Here is a 24,343-nt window from a genome sequence, read left to right on the forward strand (position 1 = left end):
ACATCCTCTCTACAAAGCAGAAAAGAAATGGGGATGGAATATTGCTCTTCATTTGAGAGTATTTTCACCTATGTTGCAATAATTGGCAAGAAACCGTCAGTCACTACTGAGCTGCGTTATTTTTATTAGCCCTAATAATAGATTTGTTAGGCCTATTAACAGAATAAATTTTACTATTCCTTTTAGTAAGCCCTGCTTAATTTCTGTTTGGCTGCTTCCGTGCTCATGTAGGAATTGATGGACATGGTGCATACCACATACTTGCTTCCAGACAACCTTACAGGACTTTATTAGCACTGAGAATCAACACCCAATCCTGGAGCAGGTCAGCAAATTGTCTATCATTTGGAATAGTACATGACATCACAGATATGAGGGCTTGGTCCCAACCCAGAAAAGAATACAAGATGTGTTTCCCTAACAATATAAGGAATATAAACACATTCCACCTTTTAAACAAACTTCAGGCCCAGTATGATGTCTGTCTGTTTTCTGCGTTGTATCATCCAAGACTATTGAATGAAAGTTCCGATTTTCCTTGTTCTTTTCTACTGACTAGTGCATAGGACCTCTACAGCATAAAAACCCCAGTGTCAGCAGTTCTTTTTCTCACACCCAGCCAGAAACACAAAGCTTATCTGTGCAGAAGACAGTCTCAGGCCGTAGAACTAAGCAATGTCAATCTCACCACTGTGAACTCTTCAGGGCACACCCAGTTTTTAAATATTTATTTCCCCATCAACACACGTAACATTTACCTTGAACGAAATCAAACCCAGGCAAACTGCTATTGAAGTAAAACACCCCATGCATAATCTGTTCTCTCACCGAGGCAAGAGGGTAAGGAAACAGTTTAACCTGAATGCCCTCAGATACCTCAGTGATGAGGGTGTAGCTATTGCCAGTTAGCTATTGCTAGAGCTTCATGACGTTCCCATAGCTACATCGATTTAATGGCTGAAGTTCTGGATTCTAACTTTCAGCAAAAGTTGATAAACTGGCAAGTTCTACTGAAGTAAGTTTGAAAGCAGAGTGATGTAATCAAGAGCAGCTGGGCAAAAGGAGCTCTGTATACACATGTCCTTAGACAGAGCACACCATTCTCTAAGGCAAATACCAGATAAAGCACATGAGAAAAAACCTGCTAGCTCAGCGTTTTTATAAATAGAGAAGTACCTTCCCCCCCACACTGTGGTTACCACTGTGCTCAGAAAATAATGACTCTTTGGCCCATCCCCCTCCCCTGACTGTACCACTACCTCCAGATGACTGGGGTGACCAAAAAACCGCATAACACAAAAGCTGAAGTCATTAAATTAAAAATATGTCGCCATTATGCACCATAAATGCTTTCCACTTGGAATTAGTTAATGGATAAATATTTTGTCTCTTTTTGCTAAAGGGGTTTTCTTCGCTTGCAAGGTTGTTCAGAAAAAGCTCCCTGAACTTTGAACCGTAGCTGCAAAGTGAGATAAACAAGAGCCATATAAATACCACAGCCCTTTTCCCCGCACTGTTTTCTTCTCTAGCAGAGCCAGGCGGAGCTGCCAAGAAGGGGGAGGAGGAAAAGGGTAAGTGTGCTGGCTTTGCTGTGAAAGAGCTTCATGACTTAAGATTTGGCAGTGTGTCTGCTTGTTTCTTTGGCTGAAAAGGCTGACTGTGGAAATTTCCATTGGAAACAAACTATACAGTCGAAATGTGAAGAGAAGTATAACATAGAACATAGCTCTCCTGTGGCTCACAGGGTGAGACAGCTGTTGCTGGGCACTGCATGCCAGTGCTGCAGGAGGCTACTATAAAGGCATAGAAGGATCTCAAAAAGTCCTAAGAGTTCCATCCGTGCATAATGGATGCAAAGGCAGGAGATTTTCCTGATAATGTGGAAGGAGCAAAAGAAAGAGCTCTATTGGTATCTACTGGACCACAGTTTAGTCTTTAAAGTACTGAACCTAAAATGCTTTTGGTAGAACTGCAGAAAAGAAACATTAGGGACAGCTGGATTTCACAAATGCAGCAGCTGGCTCTTGTTTTAAAAGATCAATTACTAAAAGGTTTTAATTTTCCTAGAATACAAAAAGATTGATGAAACACGTGTTATTTATCAGACCTTGTTGTTTCCAGACTATTCTGTGTTTTCTGTGAGACTTTGATGTAAGTGGTGAAGTTATACAATTCCACAAGTTGGAGAGCAGCTTTATGACTTTATGTATTTCTTGATAATGAGTATGTTCTGAACATTTCAAGCCAAAATTGTGATGTTAATGGAATAAAAGGAAAAGGTAATTACAGAATTTTTCATGTGCTTTGATTTTCATAAACATTAAAAGGACTAAGTGTGAATATGAGATTTTGTAAGATCTGAGGAATCCTGAAACTCAGTCTTCATTTCCTGTTTTTGCAAAATTGTTTCTAGTGCCTGTCTTTTTAAGAGATTTTCACAGTGGGATCCAAATACTCCAGAAAGACTTGGAAAAATCTTGAAATATTTTTTTATTATTTTTCTGCCAGGTTCTGTAGTACTTGCTGGGTGCTGAAATACAGTGCTGGTGCATGTACTTTTAAGTCAGTGGAATTACGCTGGAATCTGGAGTGAACTGGTCTAGATTGTTACTACTGTAAACTAGCTCAGCACAACTGATTTCAGAAAACAAGAAACAGGCCACTTTAAAGTAACCGAAGTGGTAAAAATAATCAAGAAGAAATTACTAAGAGGAAGAAATAACTTTGTCTGATTAGTAGTATTAAGAGAAAATCCAATTATTCTAAATGGTTATTTTCAGCTGTTCAAATGCAATAATAATCCTCCCAACAACAAGTAAGAAAAAACAACAAAAAACCCCCAAACAAGCCAAACAACCTGCCTATTTATTATAGGGGAACTCCACTGCAAAATCAAAGATATTGAGCAGTAAACAAAGTAGCTCAAATTTATTCTTGAAGGTTTGATCTTTTCCTTTTTTGGACTGAATGGAGTGAAAATGCTGCTGTGTTTTCTTATGGGAGTTTCAGAGTCTGAACTTTAGGTATTGATCTCATTTTTATTTTCTCTCTTCTCAGGAAAAGCCCAGCCATGTGGGCAGGGCTGGGGCTAGTTCTGGCTCTCTGCCTCCTCCCAGGAGGGGGGGCTGAGGTCCAGAACTGCCAGGAGCCTCCAGAATGGCGTATTGGGGAGGAGGACCCAATGCAGAACTCCAGAGGCACAGTGACAGTGGTAGCTCTCCTCCAGGCTAGCTGATTATTGTGCCTGCAGCAGGCTTCTAGGTAAGCATAAATGTCTTCCGAGTTTTCGTTACCCAGCTGAGGATACTATGTGTGCCCTACCACAATGCACTCCATGAACTCTGGCTGCCTCAAACGCCACCACTGCAGCTGCAATGTGTGACCTAGTGACCAGCTTCACTCTCAGCAGGAGGGTTCTGTGCCACTGGATAAGATTCTTTATCTCTTGACTTAGTACTGACTGACAGATCATCCTCTCCAAATTATATTTACAACCTATTAATGTGATCCACTTGATATTAATGAAACCCAAACCACACAAAACCCCAACAGAAACAGTTCCTCAAGATTATGCTTCAGTTAAAACAGATGATTAAGACAGCAAAGGCATTGAAGCCAAGAAACATCGCGATTCTCTAACATGGCAAGATCACATGAAATAGAGATCTGTGATCACTCATTTCTTACGTAAGATCTGTAGGGGAAAAGACAAATCAAAACATATGATTTTAGTGTGCTTTTCCAGCCTGCGTTCAGAAGTCTCATATATATATATATATATATATATATGTATACACACACATATATGGAGAGTTGTGCTGATTCCAGCAGGATGAAGTTCAGCAAGGCCAAGTGGCAGGTCCTGCACTTTGGCCACAACAACCCCCTGCAGCGCTACAGGCTGGGCACAGAGTGGCTGGAGAGCAGCCAGGCAGAAAGGGACCTGGGAGTTTGGATTGACAGAAGCTGAACATGAGCCAGCAGTGTGCCCAGGTGGCCAAGAAGGCCAATGGCATCCTGGCCTGGATCAGGAACAGTGTGGCCAGCAGGAGCAGGGAAGTGATTCTTCTCCTGTACTCAGCGCTGGTGAGGCCACCCCTGGAGTGCTGTGTCCAGTTCTGGGCCCCTCAGTTCAGGAAGGATATTGAGGTGCTGGAGCGGGTCCAGGGAAGAGCAATCAGGCTGATGAAGGGACTCGAGCACAAGTCCTATGAGGAGAGGCTGAGAGAGCTGGAGTTGTTTAGTCTGGAGAAGAGGAGGCTCAGGGGAGACCTCATCACTCTCTCCAACTCCCTGAGAGTAGGTTGTAGCCAGGTGGGGGTTGGTCTCTTCTCCCAGGTAATCAGCAGTAGGACAAGAGGGCATTTTTTAGAGAGAGAGTGAGTAATCAGACATTGGAATGAGCTTCCCAGGGAGGTGGTAGATTCACTGTCCCTGGAGGTTTTTAAGATGAGGCTGTTTGTGGTACTTAGTGCCACGGTCTAGTAAACCACAGCAGTGTTGGATCAAGGGTTGGACTTGATCTTGGAAGTCTTTTCCAACTCGGCTGATTCTATGATACATAAAAATCCAGAAGATAAGGTAAAGAGTGGCCTTTCAAAAATTAGGTGAAACATTCAAAGAAGTCAGCTTTGTTATGTTTTCATACAGGACTGGGACACTGGGGCTGTGATTTCTAGAACCCACTCTTTGCAAATAATTACCTATCATGACAGTAACAGTAGCAAGAAAATAATTTTGAGATGATCCAAACAGGAATTGTATAAAGCTTTTATCTTGGATTCATTTAGTGATCGTGAAATCAGTTTGGCTTCAAAATTAATTATACTTGTTTCAGACTTAATTTTAGTCACAGTAAGAACATCTTAGTTTGCCCCTTGTGGCTGCATAACTTCACAGTACAATAGGCTTTGAAAGTTTACTGAGAATTGGATTTGAAAAAGCATTGGTAAATCTCTAGCTCTATCAAAGTCAAAGGTGGGCTTTGCAGTTGGCTTTCAAGGTAGTTAGGTTTGATTCTCACATTTTAGAAAGATTTAAAAGAATTTTTCACATTCTAGATTATTTCCTGCAACTGAAAATGTAAAGTTTTCTAGAGCATTCAATAGGAAGGATACAAATTAAAAGGAAGAAATCCCACATCAAGCAAGAATCGGCTTTCTCTACTATTAGCAGAAATATACTTTTGTGATGAAAAGCCAGAGAAAAGACTAACAACTGCCACACAGATTGTGCACAAAGTTTCTATAGCACTCATTTTTACCCCACTGCTGTAATAGCCCTTTTCTGGCCATTACAGAAAATAGCCGTGTCAAGATGAGTGGGAGGGCTGTTGACCTTTTACTGCAGGTTTGCTTTCTTGATAATTCATTTTCCTGCTGTATTTATGGTGTGTATTAGGGAGCCCCTGGTGGTCTAGTGGTTAAGGACGTGTGCTGTCACCACAGAGACCCGGGTTCGATTTCCGGTCAGGGCCACTCCCCGGGCAGATGGAGCTCGTTAGCCCTGTAAGGCAATCCATCTACGTCCTGAGGACCTCGCTGCCACCGTCCAAGCGTGCTTGGCCCCAGCAGATGAACCTTAGGATTAAAGGGTGGGCTCAGCTCCGCGCACACTGTGTCTCACCTAAAAAATCCAATGCGCTGGCTGGAAGGTGGAAAGACCTTCCCCGGTTCTTCGTTCGCGAAGACTGGCCATTATTATTATGGTGTGTATTCTTTAACCGAGTATACAGTCAAACCCTCAGCATTCGAATAAAGGCATCAAATAAACTGTGTTAGACCATGGAAACTATGAAAGAGCTGATATAAAAATAACACTGAATTCAGTCTGAAAACAGATGTCTGATTTACTGCATTCTACTTACAAGGACAGGACTCATGGCATATTAGCTGTTGTAAAATCTGGTTTGGTGACAGTATAGTTGATAATCATGGAAAATGGCAAGAATGTTTTAATAGTGTTAGACTGTTGCCATTAAAACTGGGATAAAATAACTTCCACTGTAACGAAAGCAAGATGAAGCATATTCACTTTTTTGGCAAATCTTATGATTCTCTAATGATTTATGGTCTTGCTTCTTTACATTCCCACTAGATTGGAGGACCTGCGAGTAAAGTTAGAGAATGAAGGACTGGTCAACATCTCGTATGTGGTTGTCAACCATCAGGGAGCTCAATCCCAGAGGGAATTTCACCTACTGAAAGAACGTGTTTCAGACTATATTAGTGTCTATCAACAAGAACAACAACAAGATGACGTCTGGACTACCTTAAATGGAAACAAGGATGACTTTCTCATCTATGACAGGTGTGTGTTTACAGAGAAACACAGGAAAATATTTGTATATAATTAGAGTAATGCTTTGTAAATCTATGTTATTTCATTTATGTGCAAATAACAAAGACATCATGATCAGCTTCTAAGCTGAAGTTTACTGGAGAAAAAGTCTACTTTTGCAGTAATTTTTGAATAAATAATTTTTCTTTATAATTAATGTGTATTTAGATTAATGTAACTGAGTGCAGAATTTAATAACATTTTTCTTGTTTTACACTGTTTTTATTTTCAGACATGATTTCAGACATGTAATGTAACTTCATTACACCCATGCATGTCAAAGTAGAATCAAGGAGGAAAGCTATCCAAGTTCTAGTGGAAACATTTTGACCAGACCAGAGTTGTTGAAAATGTAGACATATGGAAAAATTAGTCTTCAGTTGAAACTTAAAACTTCAGCAGAAAATAACTTTTTGATACAGGATTCTGGCACTTGTATAATTTGGCAGAGCCAGTAATAACTCTAACTGAAATCTGTCCTAGTTATGTTACTGCAAAGAGCATTCTAAGTGGGTTTGCCTGTTGCAGGACATTCACTGCAGACATGTAAGGAGCTAAGGCTAGAGGCCCACACACAGGTGGGTATTTAACAAGGTGCCCTTGTGTACAGGTTCTGGATTTACTCAACTCCTTCAAACTGACCAGTAGTGTAGTCAAATGCATATCAGAACGCTCAAGTACAGACATGGAGCAAATAGGCAGCATACAAATCCCCTTATGTACACTAAATCAGTAATGGAGATGCACCACAATGCACTTTCCAATCAAAATACATATGAGGTTACATAAAAACATGTTGTTACATAAAAAACATGTTAGGATGCAACAAGTGCTGTGAAAACAGCCCTCCTCAGCCAGATAGCCTGTAATGAGTGTACCTTTGCTAGTCTAAGGGCTACTGACTCAGAAGCTTCTGCCAGTACAGCCAGAAATCTCTCTGCATGCTACTGGCTGATGCAGTTGAGCAGGCAACCATTTATAAGCAAGACAGTGCATTTGCCTGTAAACTCCTTGAACAGGTACACTTTCCATGGGACTATACAGTGTGGGTGGATGATGTGACTAAAATGAGATGTGATAAGAGGAGAGATTTAATTTCAGGTACATGTAACCATAATTCTTTCTCTCCTTAGATGTGGCCGTCTGGTGTATCATCTGGGACTGCCCTATTCCTTCTTGCATTTCCAATATGTAGAAGAAGCTATTAAGATTGCATACTGTGAAAACAAGTGTGGAAACTGCTCTTACACGGTATTTTCTTGTCTCATTCTGTGTCTACTAGGACAGGAAACTGGATTTGACTGGTTCTTAAAAAAAAATTATTTCAGTGAGATTAATCCACAAAGACATGGTTTAAAATGTACACATTTCATGTGTCTTGCCAGAGAGTTTTTAAACATTTTTCCAAATTATTAGATCTAATTTATAATAGACTGATTATCAGAATACTTGCCCGTGATAGAAATAATTGTCAGAAACCTAATTGTAATCTTGGAGGCTAATTCTGTTTGTGGAGTTATATACAGCTAGTGAGCAATTAGCTACTCTAGTCTTGGGGGATGGGTAAAGACATAAACGGATAGTATGTTTTTTTTAAACCTGGGAATCGAAGCAAAGCTGGTTTGAGGTTTACATATTCATTTAAGTTTGCATTTAAACACATTATACAACAGTTAATTTAAAAAAACTGATAGTACAAGATGACAAATTATTGTTACTGCTATAAAAGAAGGGTAGCTTTATGTATAATTAAAGATCAGAACTACTCTAAGGATTATCAAGAACTGTACATACATAGTCATGAAAGTTCAATAGGAATAATAATTTCTGATCCTATAATGCAGTTTTCCATCTAAATATAGGCCACAGGCAGGTGAGATGTGAGATCTAGGAAAAAAATACTTGTTATTAGCAACTACTGGTACTGTAATTGCTTAAAGCTTATATTAAGAGCCCTGTTATCAGTGGTGTTGCAACAAGGTTATTTTTGATACATTCAAACGTTCTTCAACAAAGTGGCACAAATAATTTAAAACTGGATTTCAGGTTCTGCAAAAATGTTAATTAATATTTTACAACTAGTTAAATACTGTGCCTCATATTTGACGGAAGCCTCTGTTTTTCAGGAACCTGACATTGATGATATATGTGAAAACATCACCAGGAAAGCAGATAAGCTAGAAGAGAGAGAACCGAAACCAACTGGTCAGCACTCCCATCACCACAACCTGCACAGACATGGACACCACCACCACCGCCACCACCATCACCGGCACAGCAGTCATCACCCCAAAAAGGAGAACAGCCAGGCTTCCTCTGAAACTGAAAGACACCCCCCTCACAGCGGCCGGCGCCACAGAGTATTTGGCCATCACAGACACGACCAGTTAGGTAATCATGAGCAGGTAGACACTGCTCCTCCAGGAGAAAGTGTGGATATTACACAAGAGAAAAAGCTATGAAAAAAAGGGAAAAACAGCTGTAAGAACCAGTTGACTTGAAACTGGCAGACAGCATCAGACTCTACTTCTAGTAGCTGATGCTGTCATTGTCGACACCTTCTGTTTGAAGAGTTAGGAAATTCTGTCACTTGACAGTGTCATGGAACACTTCCAAATTCTTGCAGGTGACATGGCCAGCTGGCAGCAGAGGACATCACTGAATCCTGACAGTGACGTCTGCTCTCTGCTGCCTGACAGTCAGCAGCAGCAGGAGGAAGTGAAACCAGTGACACCTGACAGTGACAGGAAAAGGCGAGAAACTGAGCCTGAAAAACAAACTAAGCACCTTCAAAATACAAGGCAATCCTATTAACTAAATTCGTTGCAAGAGTGTAAAAATTAACAGATTAGGTGTTTTTGTTGCCCAGAATTAAAATTTAAACTGACAGGTGTGTGGAATTAGAATATGGCAAAGAAGTAGACTTTTAGAGCAGTGCTCTTAAAATTACAGAATACCTGTCAAATTCCATCAGTGAAAAGCTTCATAATTTAAAGGAATTTAATTGTCCGCTAGTTTGTTTTTTGGGTGCACTGGGAAGGTGTCTGCATTCTTGATTAATTTGTCTTTCTTGTTTTTCTTCTAACATTCTGCTTGCATTTTTGAGGACAGGAGCATAAACTATGACCTAGGGGCTCCTGTTTGATGTTTTGCAATAAAGAACAGAAGATAACCAAGACAGATAGTTTAATCAATTTTTATTCAAAAGTTGAGTTAGATTTTTTTTTCCTAACCTGGGGATACAAACTATGTACACAAAAACTTATTCCTAAGCCATGTGACAAAATAACTTTTTGTTCAAAATGTAATATACAAACAGTAACTACATTATTTTAAAGTAACAGATTTATATGCTTAACTTTTGTGTCTTAGATACAATAAAAGGATCAATTAATACATAATCCTACTAAATCAGTAAGATCATGCCTTAAGCAAGAAGCAGTGTTAACAGCTATTCATACAGAATGAGTGTCAGAATCAATAAAAGGGAGGGATAAAAGGAGTTTAATCTTAGTATAAAGTTTATCTTTGTTTATAACAGTGCTGAATTCAATAAATCTGTATTGATTAGTAAGGTAATATACCACTGAAACTTGTATAATTTCTCTGTTTGTAGCTTAGCGTTTCTATTGTTTCATTAACTGAATGGAAGTAAAACCAGTTGTTTGAAGGATTTCTGGATGAAGAAAATAGTATTTATGAAAGGAAAACTGCTATGAAAGCATACACCATAATTAATGATGGTTTGATAGGGAAATTATTAGTCCTGCAAAACCTGAGTCTTTTTATTGTGAATGCTGACTAGCAAGAGTATAGCCCTGAATGTACACAGAGTGCATGCCTTTGGAATATTTGACAAGAGCATTTTCAATAAAAAATACTATCTTCATATATCGTTTTGACTTTGAGATGCACAGTTTGAAATACACCATCTGTATTTGCATTATATGTACTACTGAAATACTTCATGTAATTTACTCAAAATCGCTTCCGTTTTAAGTGCAGGTCTTGGCCTTTATGAAGACGTTGCTCTAAGTCTCTTATGGTGTTTCGGAGAAATTCAATTTCCTTGTTTTTCTCCTCCTGGAGATGCTGCAGCTTCTGTAAAAATGCAAGCAAAGGCTTCACTGTTAAACATCACACAGAATCATATATCAATACAATTTGCTACTGCAAATGAGACATTTTCTAATAAGAATGTTTTTCCTCATTATTTTGTATTACAGAATGACCAAGATTACTTCCTCGGAATCCTATTTTTGTGACATCCCAAAGTCTCAAGCCTACAAAAAAAAAAAAAAAAAAAATGCCCACAGACAGTTTATATCAGTGTCATTTATGTCAGTTCTGTCTTAAGTTTCCAGGTTAGTAATTTCATTCATAGAAAACCAGGTTAGTCATTTTCTCTCATAGAAAACCACCTCACATGTGGCCCTTTGTTGTTGAACCCCAGCGGTATCAATATGCAAAAAGACATGACGGTTGGACTCAGTGATCTTAAAAGTCTGTCCTAAGTTAAATTATTCTATGATTCTATGAATTTAGTTGTCTGGGTGTGGGAGGGTATGTGGGAGAGAACACACAGACACGGGCAAGAGCCAGGGAAGTCCTTTTTCAAACAGGCTGTAACAGCACTGGGTATCTGTGGAACAGGAGCTATTAAAGCACATACCCTTCGATAGATACTTTGTGGCAAGACAGAAGCATCTGAAAATGACCTGGTGGTTTTATCCTGAGCTCTTGCTAATTTAGCGTTGAACTGAAAGAATCAGGCAAAGACAAAACAGTAAGAACCATCAGGAAAAAAAGGTGTAGTAAATAATTCAAGTATAATTTTCACTTTTTTTGTAGTTGCATTTTTCACCTGAGACTAGTAATAACAAGCTTATCTACTAATTAATCCTAGGAAAATGTAGGTATATTTAAAAGAAAGAACGAAATTACAAGTTTTGATTCTTTAAAAAAAAGCCTCAAAATATTTCAAAATATATGTAGTACAAATATTATCAAAAAAATGTTGATGTATAAGACATTATTGAAAAAAAATAAATTGAAGGCTCCTGAGACACAGGAGGGGAAAATGCAGAGGATGCTAAAAAACTCTGAAACCATCATCCTTCCCTCATTTTCAAGAGCAACTTAGCAAGAACACTTTCACACTTTATTTCTTTTTTTGATATGTGAAAGATTTGAAGTATTTCCCTAATTATTTCTGTAACAAGAGGGGTTTAAAACCTGAGCAGTGAAATACATATTGAATGCTTAGACCTAAATCTCTGCGGGATTAGAATTCTTTATTGGGAGTTTATTAAAAAAAAAAAAAATTCCCATAATTTAGAAATTAAACCCAAGAAAGTTAAGCAGAAAATGTTGTTTCAGTTTTTTTAATGGCTCAAAAACCTAGAAAAGTTTCAAAGTAGTTTAATTTAACACAAGAACAGTGCAAACTTCAGTCTCCCTATACAGTAGGTAGAACTTGATTCCTGAGCAGAAGTGAGTCAGTTTCCTGAGGAAGGGAGCATATGCCACTGATCTTCGTAAAGACAATAATTTTTTAAGTTTTTTAGATTTCATCATATTATGTTGTTAAGTACTAATTAATATTTTCAGCTTTGTAATGCCTACCTCTATCTGCAGTTTGATTATTTCATTTTGCTTCTCTTCATTTTGAATTTTCAGCTGTCTTGTTAGCTCTAGTATTTCCAGTTCTTTTTTCTCTCTCTCTTCTCTATACTCCATTTCTTTTACTTCAACTAGCAACAAAGAATCACCAAATATTATGATTATAGAAGATTTGATGGAAAAATAACATAATTTCCTAAATATTAAAACTTCCTTGAATATCAGGTGAGTGTTTAATTGGAAAACATCGTCATTCAAGCAAAAACCTTACCAAAACAGATCGAAAACCACCCTGTCCCATCCCAGTAAGATGGTGTTTCTTTAAAAAATCATCTTGTTTTACAAAAACTTTTCTAGTTGTTTTCAGCTATGTGGATGAGCAAAAAATCCTACTCTCCAAGGTTATGCCTCTAATGGAAAAAAATAATATTGAAATCAGCTTTTTCTCACTGCAGTATTATTATTTATTAAAAATAATGTCCTACTCTCCTGAACATAGATAGAACACTCAAACAGCAGTCTAGCTTATGGTTCAAATCAAGTTTCCAGTCTACACTTTACTCAAAATTTCATTCCTTCAGATTTTTAGGTCCAAGTTCTCAGCATTTGTTCTGTTTGGGAAATTCTCCTCATCCAGTGTTGCCTTATTGTCACTGTCTGCTCTTTAGCAAAGATAAAATTCAGTTAAACATTGTCCACTTCTAGTGTTCACGTCTCCACAAAAAAAGTGGAGCTTTTAGAGGAAATGTAGCTCCTACAGCTTATACAACATTTTGCCCTATGCAATAGCATTCAGTCTTCAGAGAACTCACGTTTTTTCCTTATATCGCAATTCAACTGTGTTATTTCTAATTTGTGGTCTTCCTCTTTGTTTTTAATTTCTGTCATGAGTTTCTCAATCTGATCTTTATATTCCTGTGAATGTAAAATGTTTTATAAAAACCTTGCAGATTCTGCAAAGCCCAAGAAACAGGCAAAAATTATATGCTCTATAATATATACTCTATAATTCAGTACTTGTTTGATCCTCAATCTTGTAAATTCAACATGCCAAGTTACTTCTTACCCAGTCTGGCTGAAGTCCTCAGATGAAAAATGTAGCAGATTTCATTGTACTGCAGCTGTCAGCTAACGTAAAATTAGAAATTGTACTTCTTAAGAGAACAGGTAAATGGAGAGGCAATATTCCTTTCCCCAGTCTGGGATCTGACACACTGCAGTTAGTTCAGGGACTACAGTTTTACTTTTGTGGATCTTTAAGATTGCATTTAAAAAAATTTATTTTAAGTATGAATTTTGTTAGTATTGCTTATACCAAGGATTCCACAACTTCATACTGGCAGCAGTAGAAATACCAGCAGTAGTGATGCTGGTGGCACTGATACTCAGAGTCTGAGCATGCAAATTGTATAAATATTCAACTCATTGTACAAACACAGATAAAGTAAATCAGTGATATTCCTAATCCTGTACAGATAACAGATCTGCATTTTGTGCACAGAAAACTAACACAAATTATGACTAGCCCTACTGATTTTACCTCCTTTGCAAAAACGAGTGCCATAGATAAAACAGAGAGAGATCACAAATTTATTATGAGACACAGATAAGAAGTAGAGACCTATTATCTTTGTAGTATTTATTCCCAAAGAAACTAGACAAAATTCAGACCATTCTTGATTCTATGGCAGCATAATCACGCATCTTGAATAAACCTTATTTGCACGCAAAAAATTATTCCAATACAACAGGTTAGAATTTAAACCTGAATTTAAAGCTAAATAGAGATAAAAACCCCCAAGTGCATCTTATAGACTGAGTTCTCATCACCTATATGGTTTTAATCTCTCAGTTCTTTTAACTTTTTAAAGTTCTTTCTCAGTCTCTTCTCACATGGGTGCTGTCATGAGACCAACCTTTCCCTTTTTACACGATAAACATTAAGAGAAGAGCAACAATAAGGGTGTCAACAGCAAACCCAAGAATATAAAGATATATGAACTGCTACAAGAGATACAAAATATTATTCCTCTACCTAAAGAATGATCATTTGTGACGTACCTCTTCACAAGCCTTTAATTTATCTTCCAGGATGCGAATGGTACTCTTCAGTCTATCATTTTCATCTACATAAATAAAAAGCTACATGACACACTATTTTAACAATATCATTAGCATGAAAGCAGAATAAGGAAATTCCTTTCATTTTTTTGTCTTGGCTGAACTTTAAGAAACTTTTTTATAGGCATAATAGTTATCATTTACAGAATTACATGCTCTCATTCTCCATTTTTTATCAATCATAGTTTAATAATAGTATTTGCCTGGTACTACTACTTGGAAATGTCTTTAGCCTCCTGATAAATGATGTATTCAAGAAAATCTAGATGCAAAGTTCTTTGACTCAGAAAATAAAAGACTGTTATCATGGCTCCAGCAGTTTCAAGCTGGAAGATGCAAGTCTTTAAGTACTTGTTTCCTAAAAACTAAAAAGTAGTACCTCAAAACCAGAATTAAGGAAAAACAGATGCTTTTAAAAAAAATAATATAAGTTTGAGTATTAAAAGCAGCAATATACTTCCAGTTTTAGAGGTTTATTAATATTTATGCTAATATGCCTTGAACACATAAAATTAACTATAGTGGAACTGTAGTGTAAAGATATAGCAAATATTTATGTATTTTCAACTACAACTTAGTAATTTTCAAGTATTTATGAATAATGGCAAAACTTCAAGAACATTATACTACGCATTAAGACTCTTCGGTTTAATGTCATAAAAACTATGCTTAAACACTTTAATACAGATGAAAGGCTGAATGATGCTTTCTAACCTTTTGTAAAATTGTCTGTGCTATACTGAAATAAATTTAAAGCCCAAGTATTGATTAAAATAACCTCACTGAAGCAGAACTTTTTTACATGTGGATTCTAAGTAGAATTATAGCAATAGACATTTATTACTGCACAAGATTGATTTGAGAAATATTTTTTTACTTTCTGTTTGTCTGGCAGTGAGTTTCTCTGTCTGGAAAAAAACAGTAAATATAAACAAAAACATTAAATGCCTGCTCATTTGAAATTACAGTACAGCATACATAAGAACATTTTTGCCTTTACCTTTGACATTACACTGGTTTTCAATGGTTTGTGTTAGACCGTTTATCACATTCTGTAGAGTAATGCATTCTAAAAGAAATAAAAAATGCAGATTTTTTGGAATAATTTCTTCACAAAGAAAAAATTTACATTGTGATCATAAACTTTTCCCAAATATTTGATAATAATTTTGATTGAATATTATTCTAAGTGTTCTTACTGACTGTAGAAATAACACAGATTATTATTACATAGTTACAGATTAATTTTAGTTTTTAGTTTGATAGATTAAAATCAATTTAATGAAGATATACAAACGATTTCATAAAACTATCAAATTTTTTTTCTAGATAGAAATCAAGGATCTTGTTGTTTTCTGGTCAATAATAAAAGTTTTCCATATCAATCTTCCAGCAATTTGTGTATTTAATGAAACTGTGGCTTACTTTCCTGGCAGCATTTTTGCTAAGTTTTTTTTAAGAAGATCAACCATATCCACTCGTTGCAGTCTCTCACTCACTTTTTAGTGCATATGAACATTCATCTTATGGCTCAACATAAATTTTGAGAGATTCAGGATATGCTACTATATCCTTGTTATCTCAATTAATACAAAATAGTTATGTGCATTTGTATCTATACACACGCAACCTGTTATCAGTTTGCATATTTGTGTTTCGTGATTTTATTTTTTAAACTGTATTTTAGATATTTGAACACCCTGTGTACTTCCTGCAATACAGCATTTGGTTTTATTAAACACTGCTTCTCGTCTCGTCGATATCACCTGGGGAGTCTTTCTGCTGTACCTTCTGCAACCGGACTTGTCTATCTCGCATTGGCCTTTTTAGCCATCAGCGCACTTGTAGCAAGCGTGGGTAGAACCCTTCTCAAATCTTCGTTCCCGAAGCCTAGCCATGACGATGACTTCTATTCCTTATGGGTTCCTTGTAAACTTAACAGTAACGTCGCAAAACAGTCAAAAACTGGGAAAAGTGGAGACACTTAAACTGAGCTTGTTGACTCTTAAAACTTCTCTCCCTGTTTCCAGAGTGCTGCTGCATTTCCTAAGCGGGTTTTAACTTCCACAACAGATAAAAGTGGGCTAATTAAGTTACTGGTCTCATCAGACTGAAGCTCTGTTGAAAACTGTGCATCGTATAATTAGAGACAACGTTACAAATAATGGAATCAGGAAGACGAACTAAGATCTCAGCTAAGAGATTCCACTCAACCTTTTTGACTGCTAGCCTATTCTTCCATTAAGTCTGCTTTTCATGCAGCCGAGTACTTCAGCCAGATATCTTCTCCCGTTACATGCTTCCCCCCGCCAAAAAAACCCAAACCAAAACAAAAAAAACAAAACAAAACAAAACAAAACAAAAAACAACCAGCAGAGGGAGCACGAGCAGCACAGAAACACCCTCTGCCCTCACTTCGTGTACTGGATCAAAACCATCTGTGGAAAAATTCTATTCCAAGTCAGAAGCACTAGGTTAGCACGCCCATATTTACCAACTAGTTCTACTACAAACTTCCTCCCGTTTGAAAATGCATCGAAACAAATTCAAATGCTTATAATTCGTGCAAAAATGGAAGGACACTAGAGCAGCATCTAGCCTTCAAAAGAATCCCAACTATTCAAATGCAAGCCACTCTTCTGTTCAGTCCCAAGAATATCTGCTCACAAGAATATCTTTCTTATCTTTAAAGGACATATCTTGGCAAATCCCATATGTAATTACAGTTTTGACTGTAAGAAATTACTGGGAACCCACAAGTTTTGCTTGTCTACATTAGGGAGAAAAAGTAGAATTTTGTTAAGTGGTTGCAGCTCTTCGAATCTCTGGAATATCTGTTACGGATTCTGTGTAGTTTCTTCCTTGTAAAGAACACTCCCTACATGCAGAAAGACCACACAGCCTAAGTGCTCATTTTCCCTGCTTAATAAATACTTTGTTGCAGTTTCATCCATCTGCACTTCTAATTGACTTTTTATAGGGCAATTACATCAACCATTTTTCCTTTAACCCTCAGAAACACTATGTAAACAAATAGGCAACTCTGAAGATGCTAAACAGAGCCACCTTACATGTTTCATAGATAATAATGTATAATGTGATTGCTTCCTTTTAAAAAATTACAGCAGAATGCAGTTCAGAACTGGTACCGCAAGAGGCAATTTAGTCACCATAGTGAAGGTTTAGGAGCAGAGAACAAGGATGCCTGACTTGCATCTGCCTTAAGGGGATCTGCAATGATATACATCAAACAAATACTGCCATTCTGGATCTCAACATCATGCAGCAAAGAACATATGAAGAGAAAATACAGGTAATTTATGACCTTCCAGAACGTATATACTTGCCAAGCTGCTTATCTTTTCCCGCTTTATCTTGGGTATAAGTGTTTCACTGCCTTCTCCCTAGAGTTTTAGAAGTTTTCTTTCTTTCTTTGCTTTTCCTTCAGAATTCCTAGTCTTCTTTTACCTTAAACAGTTCTACAGAGAAACTTTTGGCAGTCAAGGATATCAAGGAGCCCTCAGGTTCTCACTTGTTGGAGATTTCTTGTGATGAAATGCTACTATTTTTCTGTTTCACATACTAACAGAGTTCTTCAAGCCAGGATAAAATTCCACTTTCTCCACCCCACTACCAGTAGTAGCCACAAACCCTTTAGGATAGGTGGAACCACAGTCTTTCCTTCCAGAGCACTCTTTCTTTCTGCTTCTCTGCTGTAAGCAATTTCAATTACCTTTAGGCCAAGTCTTTTAAAAGAAACTTTCAGAAACTGGCTGAGCTGGTTCTGGAAAAGAGTTTGGGACATAAGGCTAGGAGAAATCCTTTTTCCAAGCCACAATTGGCAATACCACTGTATAAATGCCATTGTCACGACGACAGTCTGTTAGAATAATTGTTGCCAGAGCAAGAATGAAAATATCAATGCTGTATTTCGTCCCTTGCATCTTCTCTAGTTCTCCACAGGATCCCTCTATAACCACATCAGTATCAAAGACGTGGTGGTGTTTTTTTTTAACCCTCAGTGTTTCGACCTTCCAAAGGTTTTATACAAAGAATTGAGCTTTAGATGCGAAATTTCTAGCACTCTGATTCTGAATAGAGCATATGCCATCACCTCTTTTGAAGGGTCAGTATGGCAGGTGAATTTAATAAAGGTGCAAAGCACAGAATCACAGAATGGGTCAGGTTGGAAAGCACCACAGTGAGTTATCTGGTCCAACCTCTGTGCTCAAGCAGGGTCATCTCAGAGCACATGGCACAGGATTGTGTCTGGACAATTCCTGAACATCTCCACTGAGGGAGACTCCACAACTTCTCTGAGCTTAACCTAACACAACAACCATGACAACACTTTTAATTTCTAAATACATCCTACCCATTTGGTATCTCATTTGTATTTTACTTCTTTACCATCAAGTAACTTTCAGAATCACCTCCTGGATGTTGCACATCACACGTATTCTATTCAAAGTTCGTGCTTCTCACTTTTTTTCTTTTTTTTTTTTTTTTTGGATACTGCTACTAATATCTCTGCAACATCTCTTACTCATTGACCAGAATCCTTATCTCCCAACAATTCTGCTTTCTGTCTAACTGCCTCCATATAACTTCCATGACTTCAGTATTACTGAAATTTGTTTTTTCCTGACTATCCCTGCTGCTAAAACTGGCTCGTATTTCAGGCTGATTCCTCTGCTATTTTTACTTGGACTTCTGCCACCCACAATTTTTTTTTCCATGGCGTGTTTCAAAAGAAGCTCCAGAGGCTGTTCTCTTCAGTTGTATCAGCATAATTATCTCATAAAATAATTTCTCTCTTATCAAAGTGAGGCACTGCTGTTTACAAAGCTCAAATCTCTTCTGACTTTGATCTGTTTTCAGTACATTCTACTTCCCTGTTGCAGTCCTCTCAGCTGCTGTGATTCCCAAGTTGTCTCTTTCACTTTCTCTGCTACTTTTTACCCTATAGGTTCTACAGTAAGAATAATTTCTTCTTTTTGGCCACCTTTTCCTTTCCCCTTTTACAATCTATTATATATAAACCCACTCTTCTCTGGTTTCATCAATAATGAAGCCTCTTGTTCTGTTTTTGAGTGACTGTCCTGCACTGTCTTTTCTGCTTTATAAAAAAAAAAGTGTCTCTGACTCAAACCAAAGTTCATTCAGTTCACTATTCCACATCACAATACTTAGTACAAAATACTTTAGGAAAGAGGAAAAAAAGCTAGATAAACACTACTTTTGATACATCCTCTCAACTTCTGAAACACAGAAGAGAGACCTCTGTGAGAGATAGTGTTTCCATGTTTTAAAGGGTTTTTTTCATGATTTTTTTCTAATCCTATTGGACTAATCTATGCTTCTGTTATCCACAGGTTTCTGTGGATATTGATTTAATTTCTGTGGATATTGATTCTGTGGAATTGATTTAACTTCATTTTGAAATGTATGGAAAAGTTCCTCCTGTTGTAAGCTTTAAATGAATCAAGATTTATTTCCATCTAGTTTTCTTATTACATTGGACAATGAATCCCATAGTCACTTTCTCTGTGCCATTCACAGTGTTGCTGCTCTGAGTCATATCAGCTCTATTCCTTCTCTTTAGGCTAAAAGGTTTCCAGTCAACTTAAGTCTTCCTTCAGATGTTCCAAAATTGTGAATGAATCTTCTAGGTGCTTGGCTGGGCACAAGGTGATCTTAGAAAGAGTATAGCTGGTGACCTTGCTGGAGGTTGATTCAGAAATGGCTGCCCCTCCTGTCCTTGGGAGTTGGTTTTAAGCGGAGGCTTTTGCCCTGGGCCTATGGTGCAGCTGTGTCACAGCCACATGCTAGACCCTGGTCATGATCTAGGGAGTGACGTTCTGGCTTGATATCAGACCTGCCTCAGCACTGGAGGTGATGATCCCTGGACCATGTCTGGCCTTTGTGACCATTTCTGAGCTCCATTCTGACTCGGCCTCCCGAGTCACTCCCATCTCTACATATGTGTTTGGTAATGCGCACTTCTGGTTGACTGTGGCAGTCCTAGCTGGGCCAGCACTGCTTGGGTGCAGTGGATGGTGAAGTCCCTACTTGATCCTTGTTACATGATTGGTTCCTGAGTGCTTGGATCCTCCTCCCTCACAATATGAAACCTTACCACCTTCTCTCTTACCTCTTCTAGTTCTGGTATGTCTGTTTTCATATGTGTGAACCAGAAAGTTACATGAAAATCACAGACCTTACATGGGCACGAAGCTTGTTTTTCTTTTTCTTCCTTAATCATGCCTATCACTACGTTTGCTTCTTCAAGCACTGACATTTTAAGAGAACTGTTCAGAGGACATCAAGATCTCTGTTTCCTGAGAAGTTGCCAACCAAGTTCAACCACTGTTTGTATAAAATGCCTCCCATATGCACTATTACTGGTTTTCACCTCCCCTTTGTATCACCTGTCATCCTATATAATGAGTTTTTTGGTATATCTGAATGGATTATCATGATTAGCAAACTTCACTCTCTTAGTCAATAGCTTAATTTCTCAGCTTCAATATTCAATTTCTGATTATGCTAAAATATGAAAGTCCCAGTGAAGATTCAAGCGAAACCAACTGGCAATCTCACTCCGGCATGAAATGAAGTTTATTCCTATCCTGTTTCCTAATTTTTAGCAAGATGACTTCCAAGGGATAAAAGTCTTACAAAAAAGTGCACCTTTCAGCAACTCTACCAGCTAAAGAAAAATAAGCAATCACAAATCTATACTAAGTAGTAGATATTATCTCTCATCTCAAGTACTCATCTGAAAACACACAGTTCTGGAATAAAACAAAAAAATCTTAATTTTATAGTTTTCTCTTTAGTTCCACCTTTATTTGGCAACATTTTAATTACAATTATAGACTTATAATTCCCACCTGTAAATGGTAAGTACCATTGTATTAGCTTTCATTGAAAAGTTTTAATTCTCATAATATTAATGCAAACTGTTACTATGAGATGGATTTAATTATATGACCTAAGATTAGTCATTGCTGCTTTTCACACAATATCTTGGATCCTTGCTATTTTATCTTTTATTTTATACGACTGAAAATAATGGAAATATCTCACAGAACTTCCTGAATATATGTAAAAATCAGACCTTACTAAAAAATTAACTTACCTTCTTTTATTGATTCCTCCTTCGATTGGCTTAATGTTAGCAACCTGTTACATTTTTCCAGCTGATGAATCAGTAGGTTATTTGCTTCATTAATTTCTGTTATTTTCTAGAAAATTGGAAAAATACTAACATTATATTAATATGTTTTGATTTAAATGTTAAATCTTGAGTTTTAAATTAATTCAGCAATTTCAAACACTGCAGTCACTAACCCCTATTGTTTCTCATAATTCAGGAAATTCCTTTATAGAGAAGAACAATGCTAGACTTGAGGGCCTGTGCTATTGCAAGTTTACCTGCAGAACTAAGAATGCTGACTTACATAATTAGTTATAAACTGTTTCTCACTCAAAGTGACTTCACAGAATTCACTTCTATGATGCCAAGGTATAATTGGTATTACAAGGTATAGCAATAAGCTGATACAACTCAGAAGAAATTTTCTCTTGAAAAGCTCTCAAAAATGTCACAAAATAATTATAGATAGCAGTTTCAACATTTTTTACCTTCTTCACTTACCTTTTCTATGTCTGAGAAGTCATCTAAAAGTTTATCAAGGTTCGCCACACTGGGTTTTTTCATAGTTTCTTCATCACTGGGATTCATTTTTTTCTGAACCATATAATCTAATGATTAATGTATAAATAAAAAATATCTCTATGAATTCATATATTTCTCATTCAAATTATATCAATTCCTATGCACAGTTGTAACCATAACAAAGAATATCCCTTTTTTAAAGTTTAAACTACTTTTGCATGTGTAGCTAAACTTCAGCCAGCCTAAGATCTTGCATTTCTTGGAAGTACAATGAATGTCAGAAAGCCCAAGCAAAATTTATCAAACTATTAGATCATGTAGTTGAATTTGGAATTTTTGCTACAACTACAAAATTAATGTGAATCCACTTTCAAAGCAGAATGATGAACCAGGAACATATTGATGCAGCATTGAGACTTTTTGCCTCTGTGGATGCTTTAATACTTAACTACTCAGGTTTACTTACATATTTTCTTATAAACAACGTGTGTTAAGATCCATGATAGACATTGCAGCACATAAACCTTATTGTAGAATTTAAAAAATGGTGTTTTGAAAAAGACCCATATAATTCCAGATTATTACATACAATTCCTATTCTTATAAGTTCTACTTAGAGAATCTTCAACATATATTTGCAAGATGGATCTGAAATACACAATACGGTTGCTTCTAAAAATATTTAAACTATCTCTGAACATTAGGCTCCATGAGACAAAAATTCCAACACCAGATAAACCGTATGGTCCAAACAAAATCATCACTTCTGTGTGATAATGTGTGAACAGCCTTTTCACAAATAATAAACAATTAAAATAAGAGAGATGAAGCAGAAGATAGAATGAAACTGAACGGGTTTCCAGAGAAAAATACTGGCAGCACAGTCAGGCTGGGATAGTTAAATGCACAACAGTAAACAGGAATGCAAATTAAGTAACTGAATTATTTTCTCAGTCATTCAATATTTACAAGCCTTTATGTGTATGCAACTTCTTTACCAAAGCAGTAAGATACTTATTCTGTGTGTTTCATACTCTTTTTTCTTGTACCCACTCTTTTCTCAGTGACACTACAACTAATGAGACTAAAACTACTCAAGTTTTCTTTTTAAATCAACAATTTTTCAGAATATAGGTAACATTAAAGAATTAATGTTTCTAAGTTAAGTTAGTGGGGTTTTGATGTTTGGGTTGGGTTTTTTTGTTTGTTTGTTTGTTTGTTTGTTTTTTAACTAAGTTAGCAATCTTGATGAACTTATAACTTACTACAATGCAATGATTTGTTAAAATAGAGTTTTAAATACATATTCAGGACATTCAATTTTTTAAAAAGAATTACACATCTTAATATTTTATTAGCTGATAATCTAAATGTACTCATTGAATAATATCAAGCCCTGACCTTTCCAATCCTTATCATGGGCAGTATCTTGCATTTGCCAATTAGCATTAGTTTTTTTTGTTATACTCTTAAAACTGTGCTCTACCCTCCAAATTTTGACTGAGGATGGGAGATCAGGGAGCTGCCATGTCGTGTGCTGTTTTTTGTTTGTGTGTTTCCTTATCCTATGGCATCATTTGTTTTCTCAGAAGACAGGATGTGCTCAGCACTTGGCAGCATTAGGCAACAGTGCCACTGGGAACAAAACTCCTGCTGAACCAAAACAGTAAATTAATGTTGTATTATTAATGCTGTATTTTTCCAGCAGGAATATTCATCACTGTTATTTTTGTGCATATTACTATGATACACGTTATGTCTTCCAAAGGCATTTCTGTTCAGCCTCCCACCCCTGTTTTGAACTATGATATTTATGCCACTGGAGGAAAACCAAAGATTTAAATTTTAGATTTGACTGCCATAAAACTAACACCTTCTTTTAATCTCTTTTTAACCCTTTGACACCCCTGCTTTTTCAGTATCCTTTTTAAAACTACTCTAGCTGGTTATCCCATTTATGAAATTCAAAGGTTTTTTTTAATTATTATTTTTTTCTTCCTATGGCAGGGAAACCTTTATTTATATATATATATGTTTCTATATTTATTTTTTTAAAAGTAGGTGTTATTTTTTAGGTTCGTATCTCAGCTGAATGTAATAGCTATTCCATACGAGGCTTTCAAACATTCCCGTGGCTTTCCGGACCCAGCAATACCGCCGCGCCCTCACAGGTACCTGAGGGAGCCCGCGCGCGCCCCGAGGGCGGGAACATGGCCCGGCCGGCGGAGCGTACCACTGCCGGTCCTGCAGGGGGCGCTAACCTCCCCCTCCCCCGGCCCCTGATGGACTCGACCGGCCCCCACCCCACTGCATCCTCCTCCCAGGTATTTGTGGAGAGGGAAAGGGTGTCCCCTGAGGGTCCTCTTCTCCAGGATGGACACCCCCAGCTCCCTCAGCCGTTCCTCGTAGGATTTAGACGTGCCCTCTTTAGAGAGAAACAACTGTTAATTTACTTTATGAACCTAGGACTGGTAAATGCCTGTGTTTGGAAGGAATGACGAAAGTTTGGGAGCCCACAAAACATCTTTTTTAGTACGTTACACACTTAGCAGGGGAATGGGTATGCTGGTCTCTGAC

At 37.2% G+C, this 24,343-nt stretch overlaps 2 protein-coding genes across 5 annotated transcripts; one reads left to right on the forward strand and one right to left on the reverse strand.

Moving 5' to 3' along the window:
* The first annotated feature begins 1,322 nt into the window (after nucleotides 1-1,322).
* SELENOP (selenoprotein P) lies at nucleotides 1,323-10,228 on the forward strand. Its single transcript, XM_027880900.1, has 5 exons — nucleotides 1,323-1,571; nucleotides 3,058-3,261; nucleotides 6,097-6,309; nucleotides 7,473-7,590; nucleotides 8,466-10,228. Exons 2-5 carry the CDS (start codon nucleotides 3,071-3,073, stop codon nucleotides 9,120-9,122), a joined length of 1,179 nt encoding a protein of 392 aa, XP_027736701.1. The 5' UTR covers nucleotides 1,323-1,571; nucleotides 3,058-3,070; the 3' UTR covers nucleotides 9,123-10,228.
* Nucleotides 9,520-23,969, reverse strand: CCDC152 (coiled-coil domain containing 152). Of its 4 annotated transcripts, XM_027880903.1 has the most exons (9): nucleotides 23,858-23,949; nucleotides 21,746-21,846; nucleotides 21,227-21,332; nucleotides 15,083-15,151; nucleotides 14,023-14,087; nucleotides 12,774-12,876; nucleotides 11,965-12,092; nucleotides 11,012-11,098; nucleotides 9,520-10,440 (listed from the first exon to the last, which is right to left on the reverse strand). In XM_027880903.1, exons 2-9 carry the CDS (start codon nucleotides 21,830-21,832, stop codon nucleotides 10,318-10,320), a joined length of 768 nt encoding a protein of 255 aa, XP_027736704.1. In that variant the 5' UTR covers nucleotides 21,833-21,846; nucleotides 23,858-23,949; the 3' UTR covers nucleotides 9,520-10,317. The 4 variants fall into 4 exon arrangements, with proteins under 4 accessions (XP_027736704.1, XP_027736705.1, XP_027736703.1 ...); XM_027880902.1 differs by lacking the exon at nucleotides 9,520-10,440 and having other exon boundaries at nucleotides 10,849-11,098; nucleotides 23,858-23,969; XM_027880904.1 differs by lacking the exons at nucleotides 11,012-11,098; nucleotides 21,227-21,332; nucleotides 21,746-21,846; nucleotides 23,858-23,949 and adding an exon at nucleotides 17,734-18,046.
* Between the last annotated feature and the right edge of the window lie 374 nt (nucleotides 23,970-24,343).

The sequence above is a fragment of the Empidonax traillii genome, unplaced genomic scaffold, assembly GCF_003031625.1.
Source record: "Empidonax traillii isolate 1590-97213 ecotype Southwest subspecies unplaced genomic scaffold, ASM303162v1 scaffold77:size1270838, whole genome shotgun sequence".
In the NCBI taxonomy this organism is placed as follows: domain Eukaryota; kingdom Metazoa; phylum Chordata; class Aves; order Passeriformes; family Tyrannidae; genus Empidonax; species Empidonax traillii.

What these genes read in the sequence shown, in the direction of transcription:
- CCDC152 (XM_027880901.1), bottom strand. Translation starts at nt 17,947, where the DNA reads ATGGCATTTATACAGTGGTATTGCCAATTGTGGCTTGGAAAAAGGATT. An exon ending in GGTTCCACCTATCCTAAAGG is followed by an intron (nt 15,152 to 17,733) that starts GTTTGTGGCTAC and finishes TATTTCTTTTAG; the next exon opens with AATGCATTACTCTACAGAAT. An exon ending in AAACCAGTGTAATGTCAAAG is followed by an intron (nt 14,088 to 15,082) that starts GTAAAGGCAAAA and finishes TTATTTATGTAG; the next exon opens with ATGAAAATGATAGACTGAAG.